The sequence below is a fragment of the Oncorhynchus clarkii genome, chromosome 20 (assembly GCF_045791955.1).
Source record: "Oncorhynchus clarkii lewisi isolate Uvic-CL-2024 chromosome 20, UVic_Ocla_1.0, whole genome shotgun sequence".
Taxonomy (NCBI): domain Eukaryota; kingdom Metazoa; phylum Chordata; class Actinopteri; order Salmoniformes; family Salmonidae; genus Oncorhynchus; species Oncorhynchus clarkii.
This window is the reverse complement of record NC_092166.1, coordinates 78,277,491-78,291,976: the sequence shown is the minus strand read 5'-3', so window position 1 is coordinate 78,291,976 and position 14,486 is coordinate 78,277,491. Positions and strand designations below refer to the sequence as shown.

At 45.3% G+C, this 14,486-nt stretch overlaps 1 protein-coding gene across 3 annotated transcripts in view; it reads right to left on the bottom strand.

Moving 5' to 3' along the window:
* LOC139376959 (E3 ubiquitin ligase Rnf157-like) overlaps nucleotides 1–14,486 on the bottom strand; it is a 29,697-nt gene that overhangs the window by 2,085 nt on the left and 13,126 nt on the right. Inside the window, exons 7-18 of one of the 3 annotated variants that reach the window (XM_071119987.1) lie at nucleotides 14,339–14,386; nucleotides 13,698–13,769; nucleotides 13,167–13,326; nucleotides 9,929–10,041; nucleotides 9,606–9,838; nucleotides 9,197–9,299; nucleotides 8,993–9,101; nucleotides 8,650–8,867; nucleotides 8,442–8,507; nucleotides 6,635–6,683; nucleotides 3,977–4,090; nucleotides 2,435–2,494 (exon numbers count right to left, since the gene is read on the bottom strand). In XM_071119987.1, the coding sequence (XP_070976088.1) occupies nucleotides 2,460–2,494; nucleotides 3,977–4,090; nucleotides 6,635–6,683; nucleotides 8,442–8,507; nucleotides 8,650–8,867; nucleotides 8,993–9,101; nucleotides 9,197–9,299; nucleotides 9,606–9,838; nucleotides 9,929–10,041; nucleotides 13,167–13,326; nucleotides 13,698–13,769; nucleotides 14,339–14,386 (1,320 nt within the window). In that variant the 3' untranslated portion in view covers nucleotides 2,435–2,459. The remainder of the gene's footprint in view (nucleotides 1–2,434; nucleotides 2,495–3,976; nucleotides 4,091–6,634; nucleotides 6,684–8,441; nucleotides 8,508–8,649; nucleotides 8,868–8,992; nucleotides 9,102–9,196; nucleotides 9,300–9,605; nucleotides 9,839–9,928; nucleotides 10,042–13,166; nucleotides 13,327–13,697; nucleotides 13,770–14,338; nucleotides 14,387–14,486) is intronic. The other 2 variants (XM_071119986.1, XM_071119985.1) reach the window with 2 other exon arrangements.

Here is a 14,486-nt window from a genome sequence, read left to right as displayed (position 1 = left end):
AGAGAGAGAGAGAGAGAGAGAGAGAGAGAGAGAGAGAGAGAGAGGGGGGAGAGAGAGAGAGAGAGAGGGAGAGAGAGAGGGGGAGAGAGAGAGAGAGAGAGAGAGAGAGAGAGAGAGAGAGAGAGAGAGAGAGAGAGAGAGAGAGAGAGAGAGAGAGAGAGAGAGAGAGAGAGAGAGAGAGAGAGAGGGACAGAGAGAGAGAGAGAGAGAGGGGGAGAGAGAGAGAGAGGGGGAGAGAGAGAGAGAGGGGGAGAGGGGAGAGAGAGAGGAGAGAGACAGAGAGGGACAGACAGAGAGAGAGAGAGACAGAGAGGGACAGAGAGAGAGAGAGAGAGACAGAGAGGGAGAGAGAGAGAGAGACAGAGAGACAGAGAGAGAGAGAGAGAGAGAGGGGGGAGAGAGAGAGAGAGGGGAGAGAGAGAGAGAGGGGAGAGAGAGAGAGAGACAGAGAGGGACAGAGAGAGAGAGAGAGAGAGAGGGGGAGAGGGGAGAGAGAGAGAGAGACAGAGAGGGACAGAGAGAGAGAGAGAGAGAAAACAAAGGATATAAAAGAAAAACAACATGTTGAGGACTGTTCTATTCTATCGCCATCTAGTGGGTGATAATGGTATAGTCTAAAGTCTGTGGCGGACCAGTCTAATTGGAGGGAAAGGGGTAAAAGGGGATACCTAGTCAGTTGCGCATGCATTCAACCAAAATGTGTCCTCCGCATTTAACCCAACCCCTCTGAATCAGAGAGATGTGGGATGACGTCATCGGCAACCAGGGAGCAGTTGTTGCTGGGGGTTAACTGCCTTGCTGAAGGTTAACTGCAGATATTTACACCTTGCTGGCTCTGGGATTCGAACCAGCGACCTTTCAGCTACTGGCCCAACACGCTTATCCGCTAGGCTACCTACCTGGTCGTTGCAATGGGGAGTTAAAGTCAGGCCTATTGAGCCACATGCACATTCAATAAGGGACCTATCCCAACTTCAGAAATGTGCACAAAACACTTTTACCAGATGTGTTTCTCAAGTTGGGATTCGTCCCTGAAAGACAGGAGAGTTACGGTAGCTATATGCAGGGTTTTGTACCAGCCCAGCACTTAAAGCACCTGATTCAACTAATCAAGGTTTTCTTGAGGATTAGTCAATGATGGATGATTGAGTGCTGGGCTGAAACTAATATAAACACAGTTTGGCTCTCCAGGAGAAAGGTAAGACATCACTGATCTAGATCACACTATGGCTATTTACCAGGTAGTGGTTATTTACCAGGTAGTGGTTATTTACCAGGTAGTGGTTATTTACCAGGTAGTGGTTATTTACCAGGTAGTGGTTATTTACCAGGTAGTGGTTATTTACCAGGTAGCAGTTATTTACCAGGTAGTGGTTATTTACCAGGTAGTGGTTATTTACCAGGTAGCAGTTATTTACCAGGTAGTGTCTATTTACCAGTTACCAGTTATTTACCAGTTAGTGGTTATTTGCCAGGTAGTGGTTATTTACCAGGTAGTGGTTAATTACCAGGTAGCGGTTATTTACCAGGTAGTGGTTAATTACCAGGTAGCGGTTATTTTATTTGCCAGGTAGTGGTTAATTACCAGGTAGTGGTTAATTACCAGTTATTTGCCAGGTAGTGGTTATTTACCAGGTAGCGGTTATTTACCAGGTAGCGGTTATTTACCAGGTAGTGGCTATTTACCAGGTAGCAGTTATTTACCAGGTAGTGGTTATTTACCAGGTAGTCAGGTAGTGGTTATTTACCAGGTAGTGGCTATTTACCAGGTAGCTGTTATTTACCAGGTAGCTGTTATTTACCAGGTAGCTGTTATTTACCAGGTATTTATTTAATAGGTAGTGGTTATTTACCAGATATTTATTTAATAGGTAGTGGCTATTTACCAGGTAGCTGTTATTTACCAGGTAGCTGTTATTTACCAGGTAGCTGTTATGTACCAGGTATCTGTTATTTACCAGGTCATGGGTATGTACCAATGTAGTGGTTATGTACCATTAATGTGTTATGTACCATGTATGCATTTGATGGGTAGTGGTTATGTACCATGTATTTATTTAATATGTGGTGGTTATGTACCAGGCATTTATTTAATAGGTGGTGGTTATGTACCATGTGTTTATTTAATAGGTAGTGGTTATTTAACAGGTAGGGGTTATTTACCAGGTAGCCATGTCATGTTTATATCCCAGGTAGCCATGTCGTGTTTATATCCCAGGTAGCCATGTCGTGTTTATATCCCAGGTAGCCATGTCGTGTTTATATCCCAGGTAGCCATGTCGTGTTTATATCCCAGGTAGCCATGTCGTGTTTATATCCCAGGTAGCCAGGTAGTAATTATTTACCAGAAAGTGGTTATTTAACAGGTAGAGCAGTCTACAGTGTCAATAGCGTGAGCCTATGGTTTTAGTTTAGTGAATATCCTCTGACCTACCAGCTAGCCACAGCTATAGCCATACCTATTCCTCAATGTGCACAGGGCACGAATCCGCATCTGTCCATCCGAAAGGGAGCAGAGAGAGAGAGAGAGAGAGAGAGAGAGAAAGAGAGAAAGAGAGAGGGACATCGAAGAGGAGACGGAAAATATGAAATGATGGATAAAGGAGAGAAACAGAGAATAGAACACATTTACGGCACAGAGAATTCAAATACCACAAAGAGAAGGGGTGAGGGGGTGGGTGGGTACAAGGGCGACCAAGGGAGAGCGAGGGACTGGGGTCAGAGGTCAATAAGTTGGGAGTTACGTGGAATGGGAGGAGCTAAGGCTTCGTCTGTAATTATTAAAATAGGGACTGTTCTCAAGTAGCCAGATGTCTAAATCTTTGCGTTCACTCTGCGGCTTGAGCCTTGTAACAAAAAGGTCAGAAAACAGGGACTAATAGTTTGAGAGTTGGTGGCCGCAGAAACATTGCCCATGTTAGAGCGCTACAGAGATAAAGTTAAAGCAACGTTTTTTCACTGGTTTTGGGTACTTGTTGTTCTTGTCAAAAGCAGCACCTGGATCTTGGAACACTGCCTGGTACTGGGATCTTGACACACTGCCTGGTACTGGGAAACAAAGCCTTTCACCCCTCCCTCACTGTAACCTGCTTCTGGTCAGCACAACAGAGGGGCACATCTAGCAAGCAAGGGAGAAGCAGAGGAGAGGGAGAGATGGATGGAGGGAGGGATGAGTCGCAGACGATTAGCAAAGCGGCTCGGAACTGGCAGACACTGAACATGAACTTGGAGCTCTGGGATGAACCGGATAGAACACCCACACGCGCTCTCAACCCCCCCCCCCCCCCCCCCCCCTCCACCACACACACACACACACACACACACACACACAAACAGAACACGGACAAATAGAACACCACAAAAGCTCACACACAAACAAATAAAACACTCTCTCACATATCCACAATCAGACACACTCACAAACATAAAGACACGCACACAGGAGATTTTTTTTACTGTGGGTAGAGTAGGAAGAGATTGCACAACTACCCGCTATTGAGAAAAACAACAACAGACGACAACCACAACAGTGAAAGAAGGGTGGATGATGAGAAGGAAGCCTCCTGTTCTAACTGCTGTAAAAGACATGCTGTCAGTGTTCGGTATGGATGGATCCCACTGCTGACGCCAATTACAGCCTGATTTAGTCTGGCTCATTCATTCCCTTCCTGCATCTATTTACTGAGCCCTTTGAGATGAAACAACAGTAGTAGACAGACATTTGAAGGGCAAATGTTTATGCTAAACAAATCTTGGCTAGATACATCGGAGCCTCAGCTTTGACTTAAAGCTCTGTAGACCTGTCTGTCTGCCACTTCCTGCCCTCTCCACCCTCTCAATCTACCCTGACTTCTGTTTTTCCTCTCGTCCAGGATCCCTCGCTCACTTCTTATTTCCTTACACTGACACCCATTTCTCTCCCCATTCGCCCCAGTCTCAGCTCTGATTGGTCCATGTTCGGTAGGTTGCCACTCACCGGCGAATCGGCAGTCGGGAACCTGCTCATTGTCCAGCCCCCCCAAACAGTGCGTGTCGCAGAGGGCGACGCCCTGATTGTTATTGGCCAACTCTGGACACCTGCTCCGCCCACCTGCAAGCGAGGGCAAAGGTCAAACAACAGCAGCCAGGCACAGCAGGGGACGGGGCCAGGGGTGTAGCTAGTTTTTTGTGTGTGTGTGTGTGTGTGTGTGTAAGTAAAGGAGGGCATGGGATAGATCATGTGATGGTGATGAGTAGCATGTGGCTCAGCAGGCTCAGAGGATGCACATGGAAGCTGGCACACGATGCAGCAGGGACAGATACATGCAAACATACATCATACGCACATGAACATATATAGAGACAGGATTCCTTTGGTTTCCTTATTAACTCATTTATTCATTGTTTGTTATTGTTTATTTAATGCCCACAGCCAATGGCACCACTCCATATAAACACACACACACACACACACACGTCTTACTATACTTGTGAGGACTTTTTGGTGACCAACAATTGATTCCCATTCAAAATCTTATTTTCCCTAAACCTAACCCCTTTTTATAAGTGAGGACCAGCAAAATATCCTCACTTCTCTGAATTTTAGGACTTCTGGTACTCACAAGTATAATAAAACGTGTACACGCAAGTACAGTAAAACATGTACACACGCACACACACAATTATAGTAAAATGTGTACACACGCACACACACAATTATAGTAAAATGTGTACACACACACCAACAATTATAGTAAAACATGTACACACGCACACACACACAATTATAGTAAAATGTGTACACACGCACACACACAATTATAGTAAAATGTGTACACACACACACAATTATAGTAAAATGTGTACACACGCACACACACAATTATAGTAAAATGTGTACACACACACACAATTATAGTAAAATGTGTACACACACACACACACAATTATAGTAAAATGTGTACACACACACACATGCAAACTGACTACGGCTGGAGAAAAATAAATATTAAGAAGTTGTATACTAGTCAGAACATGCATGGTGATTAAGATGTCACAAACACACACACAAGATACACAAACATGCAGACATACAAGCATTTAAACACACATTCATAAATTACACACACACATTCAAACTCTGGGGTCACACGCATTCAAACTCTGGGGTCACACGCATTCAAACTCTGGGGACACACGCATTCAAACTCTGGGGTCACACGCATTCAAACTCTGGGGTCACACGCATTCAAACTCTGGGGTCACACGCATTCAAACTCTGGGGTCACACGCATTCAAACTCTGGGGTCACACGCATTCAAACTCTGGGGTCACACGCATTCAAACTCTGGGGTCACACGCATTCAAACTCTGGGGTCACACGCATTCAAACTCTGGGGTCACACGCATTCAAACTCTGGGGTCACACACATTCAAACTCTGGGGTCACACGCATTCAAACTCTGGGGTCACACGCATTCAAACTCTGGGGTCACACGCATTCAAACTCTGGGGTCACACGCATTCAAACTCTGGGGTCACACGCATTCAAACTCTGGGGTCACACGCATTCAAACTCTGGGGACACAGAGAGGCAGGGTTAGAGATTGAAGCCCAATTTATCACTTTGGAGTGGAGGAAGAAGAGAGGAGGATGAGGAGATGGAGTATGACTCCACACACAGAGAGAGAGAGAGAGCTCACACTCACACAAATATACTGTACATACAACTGCATATTAGGGTGTGGAATCTAAGCAGCGCATGCAGAGCACAGCAGGCAAACACACAAGCATTGGCAAGCTAACAACCCACACACATACACAGCTGACCTGGATACAAATACTATTTAGGGGATTTCAAGTACTTTCAACGACATTTGGAATTAAGTATTTAAATACTGTATATTCTATTTGAAAAGACAAGTAGTTGAATATTGGAATGTATTTGTAAATACACTTGGAAAGTATTTTAAAATACTCAAATACACTGACTCAAATATACTCCAATTTAACCCAGGTATTTGAAAATAGTATTTGAAAATACTTTCCAATAGTATACTCTTTATAGGAAATTGTTTGAAAATCATTTCAATAGAAGTAGGCTCGTTTATTTTGGTCACAGTATTAGAAAATACTCAAATACACATAAAATAGGTATTTGAACCAGGTCTGACTGATACACACACACACACACACACACATACAGAGCATACTGAGCCAAGTGCACAGGTGCAAACGCATGATTTGGGATGATTTCACCGATGGCCAGTATTTTAGCCCACATTTTAATTTACAGTAGAGAGAATCTAGCATGGCACCACTTAAAACACCCTGCTATCTCACTAATAATGGTCTTTCTATGGTAGATCAAAGTATAGGGTGCTGTAACAGGGTAGTCAGTCACTAGAATGCCATGTTAGAAAGGACAAAAGTGGCAATGTCGTCAGAATTGATGAGAGTATTGAAAATTATTATTATATGTTTTTTTTTAATGCATGGCAAGGGTCAGGAGGCTTTAAGATTAGTGGATAACATTGTATTAGTGGTTAGACTGCCCCATACTTCTGTCCTTTCCAGCATGGCCAAATAGTGAGGAGGGTAAAACAGAGGAGTCAGAGGTGAGAGGGGAAAGGTCGATAAGAGGTCACATAGTTACCCTGCTCGTGGGAAGGGGAGGGGCAGTCTTCCTCTGTGACATCATTTCCCTGTGAGAAGGAGAGAGACAGTTGGATTTATTTTATAGTGTATATTTTATATGTTTTGTATCTATATCCATTCATATAGTCTAGGGTACATTCCACCAATTCGGTGCCTTTTGAGAAGTGCAACTTGGCTACAAAAAAACTTGATTTCATCTCATTTAAAAAATTCTGTCACAAAGAGCATGTTAAGTGCCAAATTAAGTAACAGGGTTGACGATTTCATCTTAAAATCAGCCATAAATTCCCTTGTGACAGGGGGAATGGAAGCTTGTTGTGTGCAACAGGAGTGCCAATTAAATGGAAGTGCCACCCACCCCTACAAAATATATATATATATTCTAGCCTGTCTATCTATGGGTAACAGGGTTGACATGTTATCCTCGACCCGCTCAGTTTTCCACCACAAAATAAAAAATGAAAATGGCCAAAAAGAGTAGAACCAGCTCAACTGATTTAACTCTATGATTTGACTATTCAATTTTAAGTAATCTAAAGATACATTGATCAAGGAATAGTTTCACCATATTAAAACAAGAGTTCAGTTCACGTAATAGGGTTGACCTTAAAATGAGGGACAGATGTAAAATGAATCACTGTGACAGTGCAAGGGGTTTTACACCGTCTAGGCTGTTAGGCATAGGTAATGACTCATAGGTAATGACTCATAGGTAATGACTCATAGGTAATGACTCAAAAGGTAATGACTCATAGGTAAAGGCCCAGGAGACAGGAACGCGGTGCAAACAAAGAGGCTTTTATGAAGAAAATGAAAATGACATCCTGGCTCTTGCAGAGCTCTACAGGGTCAGACTTTAACATAAGGTTTTGGCTTGTCCTGTCGACTTTAAGCGCTGCAAATCATATCGATCCTGGCCATACCTCACGTGACGTGTGCTCTTCAGAATGCTCTCCAGAATGCTCTCCCCACAGAGTCAGAGCGGCGCACCTTTAAGTCTTTAGGCAGTCAATTAGAGGGCTTCCCCACCCTAAATTAAGGGAACAGTGCTGGAGAGTGCATTCCACGTGCTGGCTAGGCTTGGCTCTTCTGCACCACAATCTCTACTAACATTAAATAAATAATCATCTTCAGAAAGGAATTTGTCAAAGCAACAAAAAAACAAAGACTTTACAATGATGGTGAAACATTTTTGGGGGGATTAAGTGGGTTAAAATGTTCCTAGAAGTGACGCAGGGTTGACAGAGGGACATGTGAATATCCTGAATTGTGTCACTTTAGCAAGCCTTTATTCGTGTTAAAAATGTGATTTATTGAATTCTCCATGTGGTCTATATTAAAGGGCACCAAATAACTGGCTTTTACAATGCAATATTTGCTCACAGTTTCTACTTAAAATATCAAAGGGACGCAAATGGCACTCTGCGTGGCACTCTGCGTGGAACGACCCAACTACACAGGCACTCTGCGTGGAACGACCCTACTACACAGGCACTCTGCGTGGAACGACCCTACTACACAGGCACTCTGCGTGGAACGACCCTACTACACAGGCACTCTTCGTGGAACGACCCAACTACACAGGCACTCTTCGTGGAACGACCCTACTACACAGGCACTCTTCGTGGAACGACCCAACTACACAGGCACTCTGCGTGGAACGACCCTACTACACAGGCACTCTGCGTGGAACGACCCTACTACACAGGCACTCTGCGTGGAACGACCCAACTACACAGGCACTCTGCGTGGAACGACCCAACTACACAGGCACTCTGCGTGGAACGACCCTACTATATATGCACCTCTGAATCCTGCTCGTCTGACACAGCGACTGAGAAGTTCTGTTCTTTAGGTTCCATGGGTAGCTCCTGAGAGAGAGACAAAAAAAAGAGGGAGAAAGAAAGAGGGGGGGGGGGGGTTATTCTCTACGTCAGAGATTTCAACAAGCCACTTCTCTAGGTGTTCCCTCACTCTCTCCACCCCTGTTCTCCCTTCTCTCCCCCGTCTCACTTCCCCATCCTGCTGTGAGGGTCCCCGGCTCTCCATGGGTGCATCCTGGTTCTCCTCCCCCTCTGCTTCTCCCCCCTCCTCCCCCTCTACCTCTCCCTCCGGCCCAGCCAGGTAGGAGCCAGACATGGAAGACAGGGTGTCAGTGCTGATCTGAGAGTGATGGCTGTGGGACGAAGCCATGGACATGACTGACTGGGCCAGGCTACTGCTCACTTGGTCTGAGAGGGGGAGAGACAGAGAGAAGAAGAGACAATTAACAATGTATTATAATTTGACACATTTTCTATTGCCCACTGGCCACCCCCTAGCAGGGCCTGCCAGCCAGCCCCAGCAGAAGGCCCACCTTCAGGGGAGGTGATGGTGGAGGAGAAAGGTGTCCCAGTACAGGAGGACTGGTCGATGGCTCCAGACGAGGATAGAGTCAGATTCTCACTCTCTGGAGTTACACCACTCTGGAACAGAGAGCAGACAGAATAAGGTCAAACACACACACACCGGAGACAGACAGACAGACACCAACAGTCACGCACACACTGTGTCACTGTACCTCCGGTTGTTGTTTCCGGCGGCAGGCCTGAACTTCTGATTCGCTGCGTTCTGACTTCTCGTCCTCCTCCTCGGGCAGCACCGAAGAATTCTGGGAGAGAGACCTGACACATCCCATAATGTAGCAGTCAGAATCATAAACACCACAACAAACACTCACAACACTACCTTTGTCCTGAAAGAAAGATATTCTATTAGCTAAACCTTTAAAAGTCCTAGGAAACGAATTCCTATTCAAATATACAGTATGTTTGTATGCGTTTATGCATCCCAAATGGCACCCTATTCCCCATCTAGTGCACTACTTTTGACCAGGGCCCATAGGGTAGTGGTCAAAAGTCATGCATTATTTAGGGAATTTGGTGTCATTTGGGACACAACCTGTGTCTTCAAGTGTATGTTCCTCTCACTTGGAGCCGCTCTTCTTCAGTTTGAGTCCCTGGCTGGAGTTGGAGTGGTCCAGGGGGGACATGGAGCGTGCCGGGGCGGGGTGGGGCTCACTGCTATAGTGGGGCAGGGTCCCTGAGACGTGGCCCCCAGAGAGTTCCTGCAGAGGGGGAGCCGAGGGAGACACGCTCAGGGGCCCGTTCAGAGCCTCCAGGAGAGACACGGCCTCATAACCTGGGGGGATGTGGTCTGACGCCTGGGGTGAACAAAAAAAGGAGATGAGTTGTCATGTTGCTATGCGCTGTATTTATAAAGAAAAAAATCTGTGTATGTATATATATCATACCGAGTGTTCCTCTGAGTCGGAGGTCTGGGAGGTGATAACGGGGTTAAACCCGGCAGGAGAGAGAGGACTCAGCTTCTTCCTCATGGCTCGGATCTGCAGCAGGGCCCGGAACGCTAAGGACGCATTATAACATCACTAAAACGCCCACATCAGTAGAATTCCATTTTTTCGAGTTGAAAGATGGCCAGAGCTTACCCATGATGCTGCACAACAATGTAAGTCAATAAGTAATTGTTTTAGTCAAAGTATGATATAATTTGGGCTTGAAGTGACAGAAACTGCACGCTCTGTGCAAATTAGTGCCAATGACATTTATTTTACTATGAAATTACCAACTAAAATGATTAGTTTTGTTTCAGTGCTGGGTTTTATTTGAATGGTACCACCCACCAATATGGCATTGTCTATTAATCAGAAACACCTACAAAATTTGCGAGTCGCGGTGAAACTGTTTTTGCACCTCCCCTTTTTTTTACCAGAAAATTATCATAATGCATTGGATATTTTGTCCAAAAATATGACCATATTATAGATAGTAAAATTGCATGATATGATTGCACTTTGGAACCCCGCTCCCCTTGTCGCCCTAAGATAAATGGTTTTGCAATGCCTGGGGCCCCGGGTGTGCAGGGTTTGCTCCTTTTTTACCATTCAGTTGATCCTAAAGAGAAATCTCCACCCACCCGGGGCACCGGGCCATGCAAAACAAACTCGCCCATTGCTTTAATATTTAGGCTCTCCATATTACTGGAGCTCATATTCTTTCTATTTCAATGGTAGATTCACAGACGCAGTTATATAGCTGTGCAGTTTAGATAATGCATTGATATTTAGCTAGGTAGCTAAAATTATAATAGAGAGAACAAAGAATAAAGCTATTTGATAATATCCGTGTGCATGTCCAAACACTAATGACGTCTGGAATCCGACACAGTTTCATGGAATTATCAAATTGTCAGCTGTGACTGACCTCTTGACAGGTAGGCTGCTAGTCTCTTTCTGAAATAATTATTTTCACCTGACTTACAGTGTGCCCGTCTTAACTGAAATGGTGCTCACATAACTTTCATTAGCTAGCAAAGGTTAGCATGCTAGCTAGTTACACTGACAGCTGACAGTCAATGCCTTACTGGTTGTTATTTCTCTGCTACACGTGAAAATCACCACAACATTTTCCACCCTCCAATTCCTGAACATGTATTAGCAGCCTTTGAGGTGGAACCTAAACGAGAATTTCAGCTCTAGGATGGGAATTACTCGAAATAGGTGCAGCAACTTCCTCTGAGGAGGGCCTTTAAGTATGGATGTGGTGGTCTTATGCATACCAGAGTATGGCTTACGAAAGTCTAATGCAGCATTATAGACTCACATAGTCTGCAGATGGGGTAACAGTTAGGCTATTAGTCCCTGTGCCCAAGAACACTAAGGTAACCTGCCTAAATGACTACCGACCCGTAGCAATCACGTCTGCCATGAAGTGCTTTGAAAGGCTAGTCATGGCTCACATCAACACCATTATCCCAGAAACCCTAGACCCACTCCAATTTGCATACCGCCCAAACAGATCCACAGATGATGCAATCTCTATTGCACTCCACACTGCCCTTTCCCACCTGAACAAAAGGAACACCTACGTGAGAATGCTATTAATTGACTAGAGCTCAGCGTTCAACACCATAGTGCCCTAAAGGCTCATCAATAGGCTAAGGACCCTGGGACTAAACACCTCCCTTTGCAACTGGATCCTGGACTTCCTGACGGGCCGCCCCCAGATGGTAAGGGTAGGCAACAACACATCTGCCACGCTGATCCTCAACGCGGGTTCCCCTCAGGGGTGCATGCTCAGTCCCCTTCTGTACTCCTTGTTCACCCATGACTGTATGGCGAAACACGATTCCAACACCATCATTAAGTCTGCCGACGACACAACAGTGGTAGGCCTGATCACCAACAACGATGAGACAGCCTATAGAGAGGAGGTCAGAGCACTGCCAGGACAACAACCTCTCCCTCAACATGAGCAAGACAAAGAAGCTGATCGTGGACTACAGGAAAAGGAGGGCCGAACACTCCCCCATTAACATCGACAGGGCTGTAGTGGAGCAGGTTGAGAGCTTCAAGTTCCTTGGTGTCCACATCACCAACAAACTTTCATGGTCCAAACAGTCATGAAAAGGGCACAACAAAGCCTATTCCCCCTCAGGAGACTGAAAAGATTTGGCATGGGTCGTCAAATCCTCCAAAAGTTCTACAGCCGAACCAGAGAGCATCCTGACTGGTTGCATCACTGGCTGGTATGGTAACTGCTCGGCCTCCAACTGCAAGGCACTACAGAAGGGAGAGTGAACGACCCAGTACATCACTGGAGCCAAGCTTCCTGCCATCCAGGACCTCTATACCAGGCGGTGTCAGAGGAAGGCCCAAGAAGTTGCCAAAGACTCTAGCCACCCCAGTCATAGACTGTTCTCTCTGCTACCGCATGGCAAGCGGTACCAGAGCGCTAGAGTCTAGGTCCAAAAGGCTTCTTAACAGCTTTTACCCCCAAGCCATTAGACTCCTGAACAGCAAATCAAACTTTTTGCATTGTCCCCCCCCCCCCCCCCCCCGCTTACGCTGCTGCTACTCTCTGGTTATTATCTATGTATAGTCACTTTAACTCTACCTACATGTACATATTGCCTCATTTACCTCGACTAACCTGTCCCCCCACACATTGACTCTGTACCGGTACCCCCTGTATATAGCCTCCACATTGCCTCTGTACTGGTACCCCCTGTATATAGCCTCCACATTGACTCAGTACTGGTACGCCCTGTATATAGCCTCCACATTGACTCAGTACTGGTACCCCCTGTATATAGCCTCCACATTGACTCTGTACCGGTACCCCCTGTATATAGCCTCCACATTGACTCTGTACCGTAATACCCTGTATATAGCCTCCACATTGACTCTGTACCGTAATACCCTGTATATAGCCTTGCTACTGTTATCTTACTGCTGCTCTTTAACCATTTTTTACTTAACACTTATTTTTCTTAAAACTGCATTGTTGGTTAAGGGCTTGTAAGTAAGAATTTCACTGTAAGGTCTACACCTGTTGTATTTGGCGCATGTAACAAATAAAATGTGATTTGATTTAACTGAGAATGTATTAGATGTATTGCTATGAAGCTCACAAATGCCGGCCTATGGCTTACAAAGGTCTTTTGTAGCATTACAGACATTATAGACTCACGCAGTCTGCATATGGGGCAGCAGTTGGCCTGGTAGCGGAGAGTGTCGGCGCAGGCATTACAGAGACACAGGTGTCTGCAGGGCAGGATGAGTGTGTCGCGGACGTCCGACAGACACACCACACACTCCGCACTGTTATCACTGATCTCATCATCCGCAACCTGGTGATAACATAATCAATCAATCAATCAATTAATACATCACCACATCGTTACATTCAGAGAGCAGTATGGTAGCTTGGTCAAACACAATAAAAATGAGATTCGCTGTCCATATACTCTAACTCAGTGTGTTTAGGGCACGGACTACTGAACACAATGCTTCTTGTTCAAAACTTTCAAAATGACTCTCTGTAGAACTGGTTAGAGCAATGGTTCCCAACTCCCGTCCCTCTAACACAGTTTTATTGTAGCCGCGGACAACAACAAAAAACACCTGATTCAACTTGGCAACGAATCATCATGCCCTCAATGAGTTAAATCAGGTGTTCACTAGTCCATGTCCTAAACAACCAAAATTCTCAACTTGGTACCTTTGATTCTTGGCTGTTGTACTTGTTCTCGATGCCGTAGATCTCCTGAAGAAGGTAACTCACCCCATCCACCTGGAGAAGAAACATGTTGGGGATGAGAGAGAGACGGTTTCACTATATAACATACCAGGAAGCATGGTGAAAGGGGGAGAGAGGGTTTGGAGGAAAAGGGGGAGGCAATAACAGGCAGGAAAGAGAGAGGGGCAAGATAGAATACAGAGTGAGACAAGAGTGAGAGAAGAGAGTGAGAGAGAGAAGAGAGTGAGAAGACAAAGAGAAGAGAGTGAGAAGAGAGTGAGAAGACAAAGAGAAGAGAGCGAGAGAAGAGAGTGAGAGAGAGAGAAGAGAGTGAGAGAGAGAGAAGAGAGTGAGAGAGACAAGAGAGCGAGAGAGAGAGAAGAGAGAGAGAGACAAGAGAGCGAGAGAGAGAGAAAGAGAGAGAAGACAAAGAGAAGAGAGCGAGAGAAGAGAGTGAGAGAGACAAGAGAGCGAGAGAGAGAGAAGAGAGTGAGAGAGACAAGAGAGCGAGAGAGAGAGAAGAGAGAGAGAGAAGACAAAGAGAAGAGAGAGAGAAGAGAGTAAGAGAGAGAAGACAAAGAGAAGAGAGAGAGAGGAAAAGGATCTGGTGGAAACAAACTCACCACTTGTTTCTGTTTCAGAGGTTTGACACAGTAGCTTCCATCCATGTGCTGTGGAACAAACAGTAGATACTTAGCTGACGCTTACAACAATCCAATCCCACTGGACACAGACGGCATTTCAACATTAGTTTTTTACATTTACATTTGA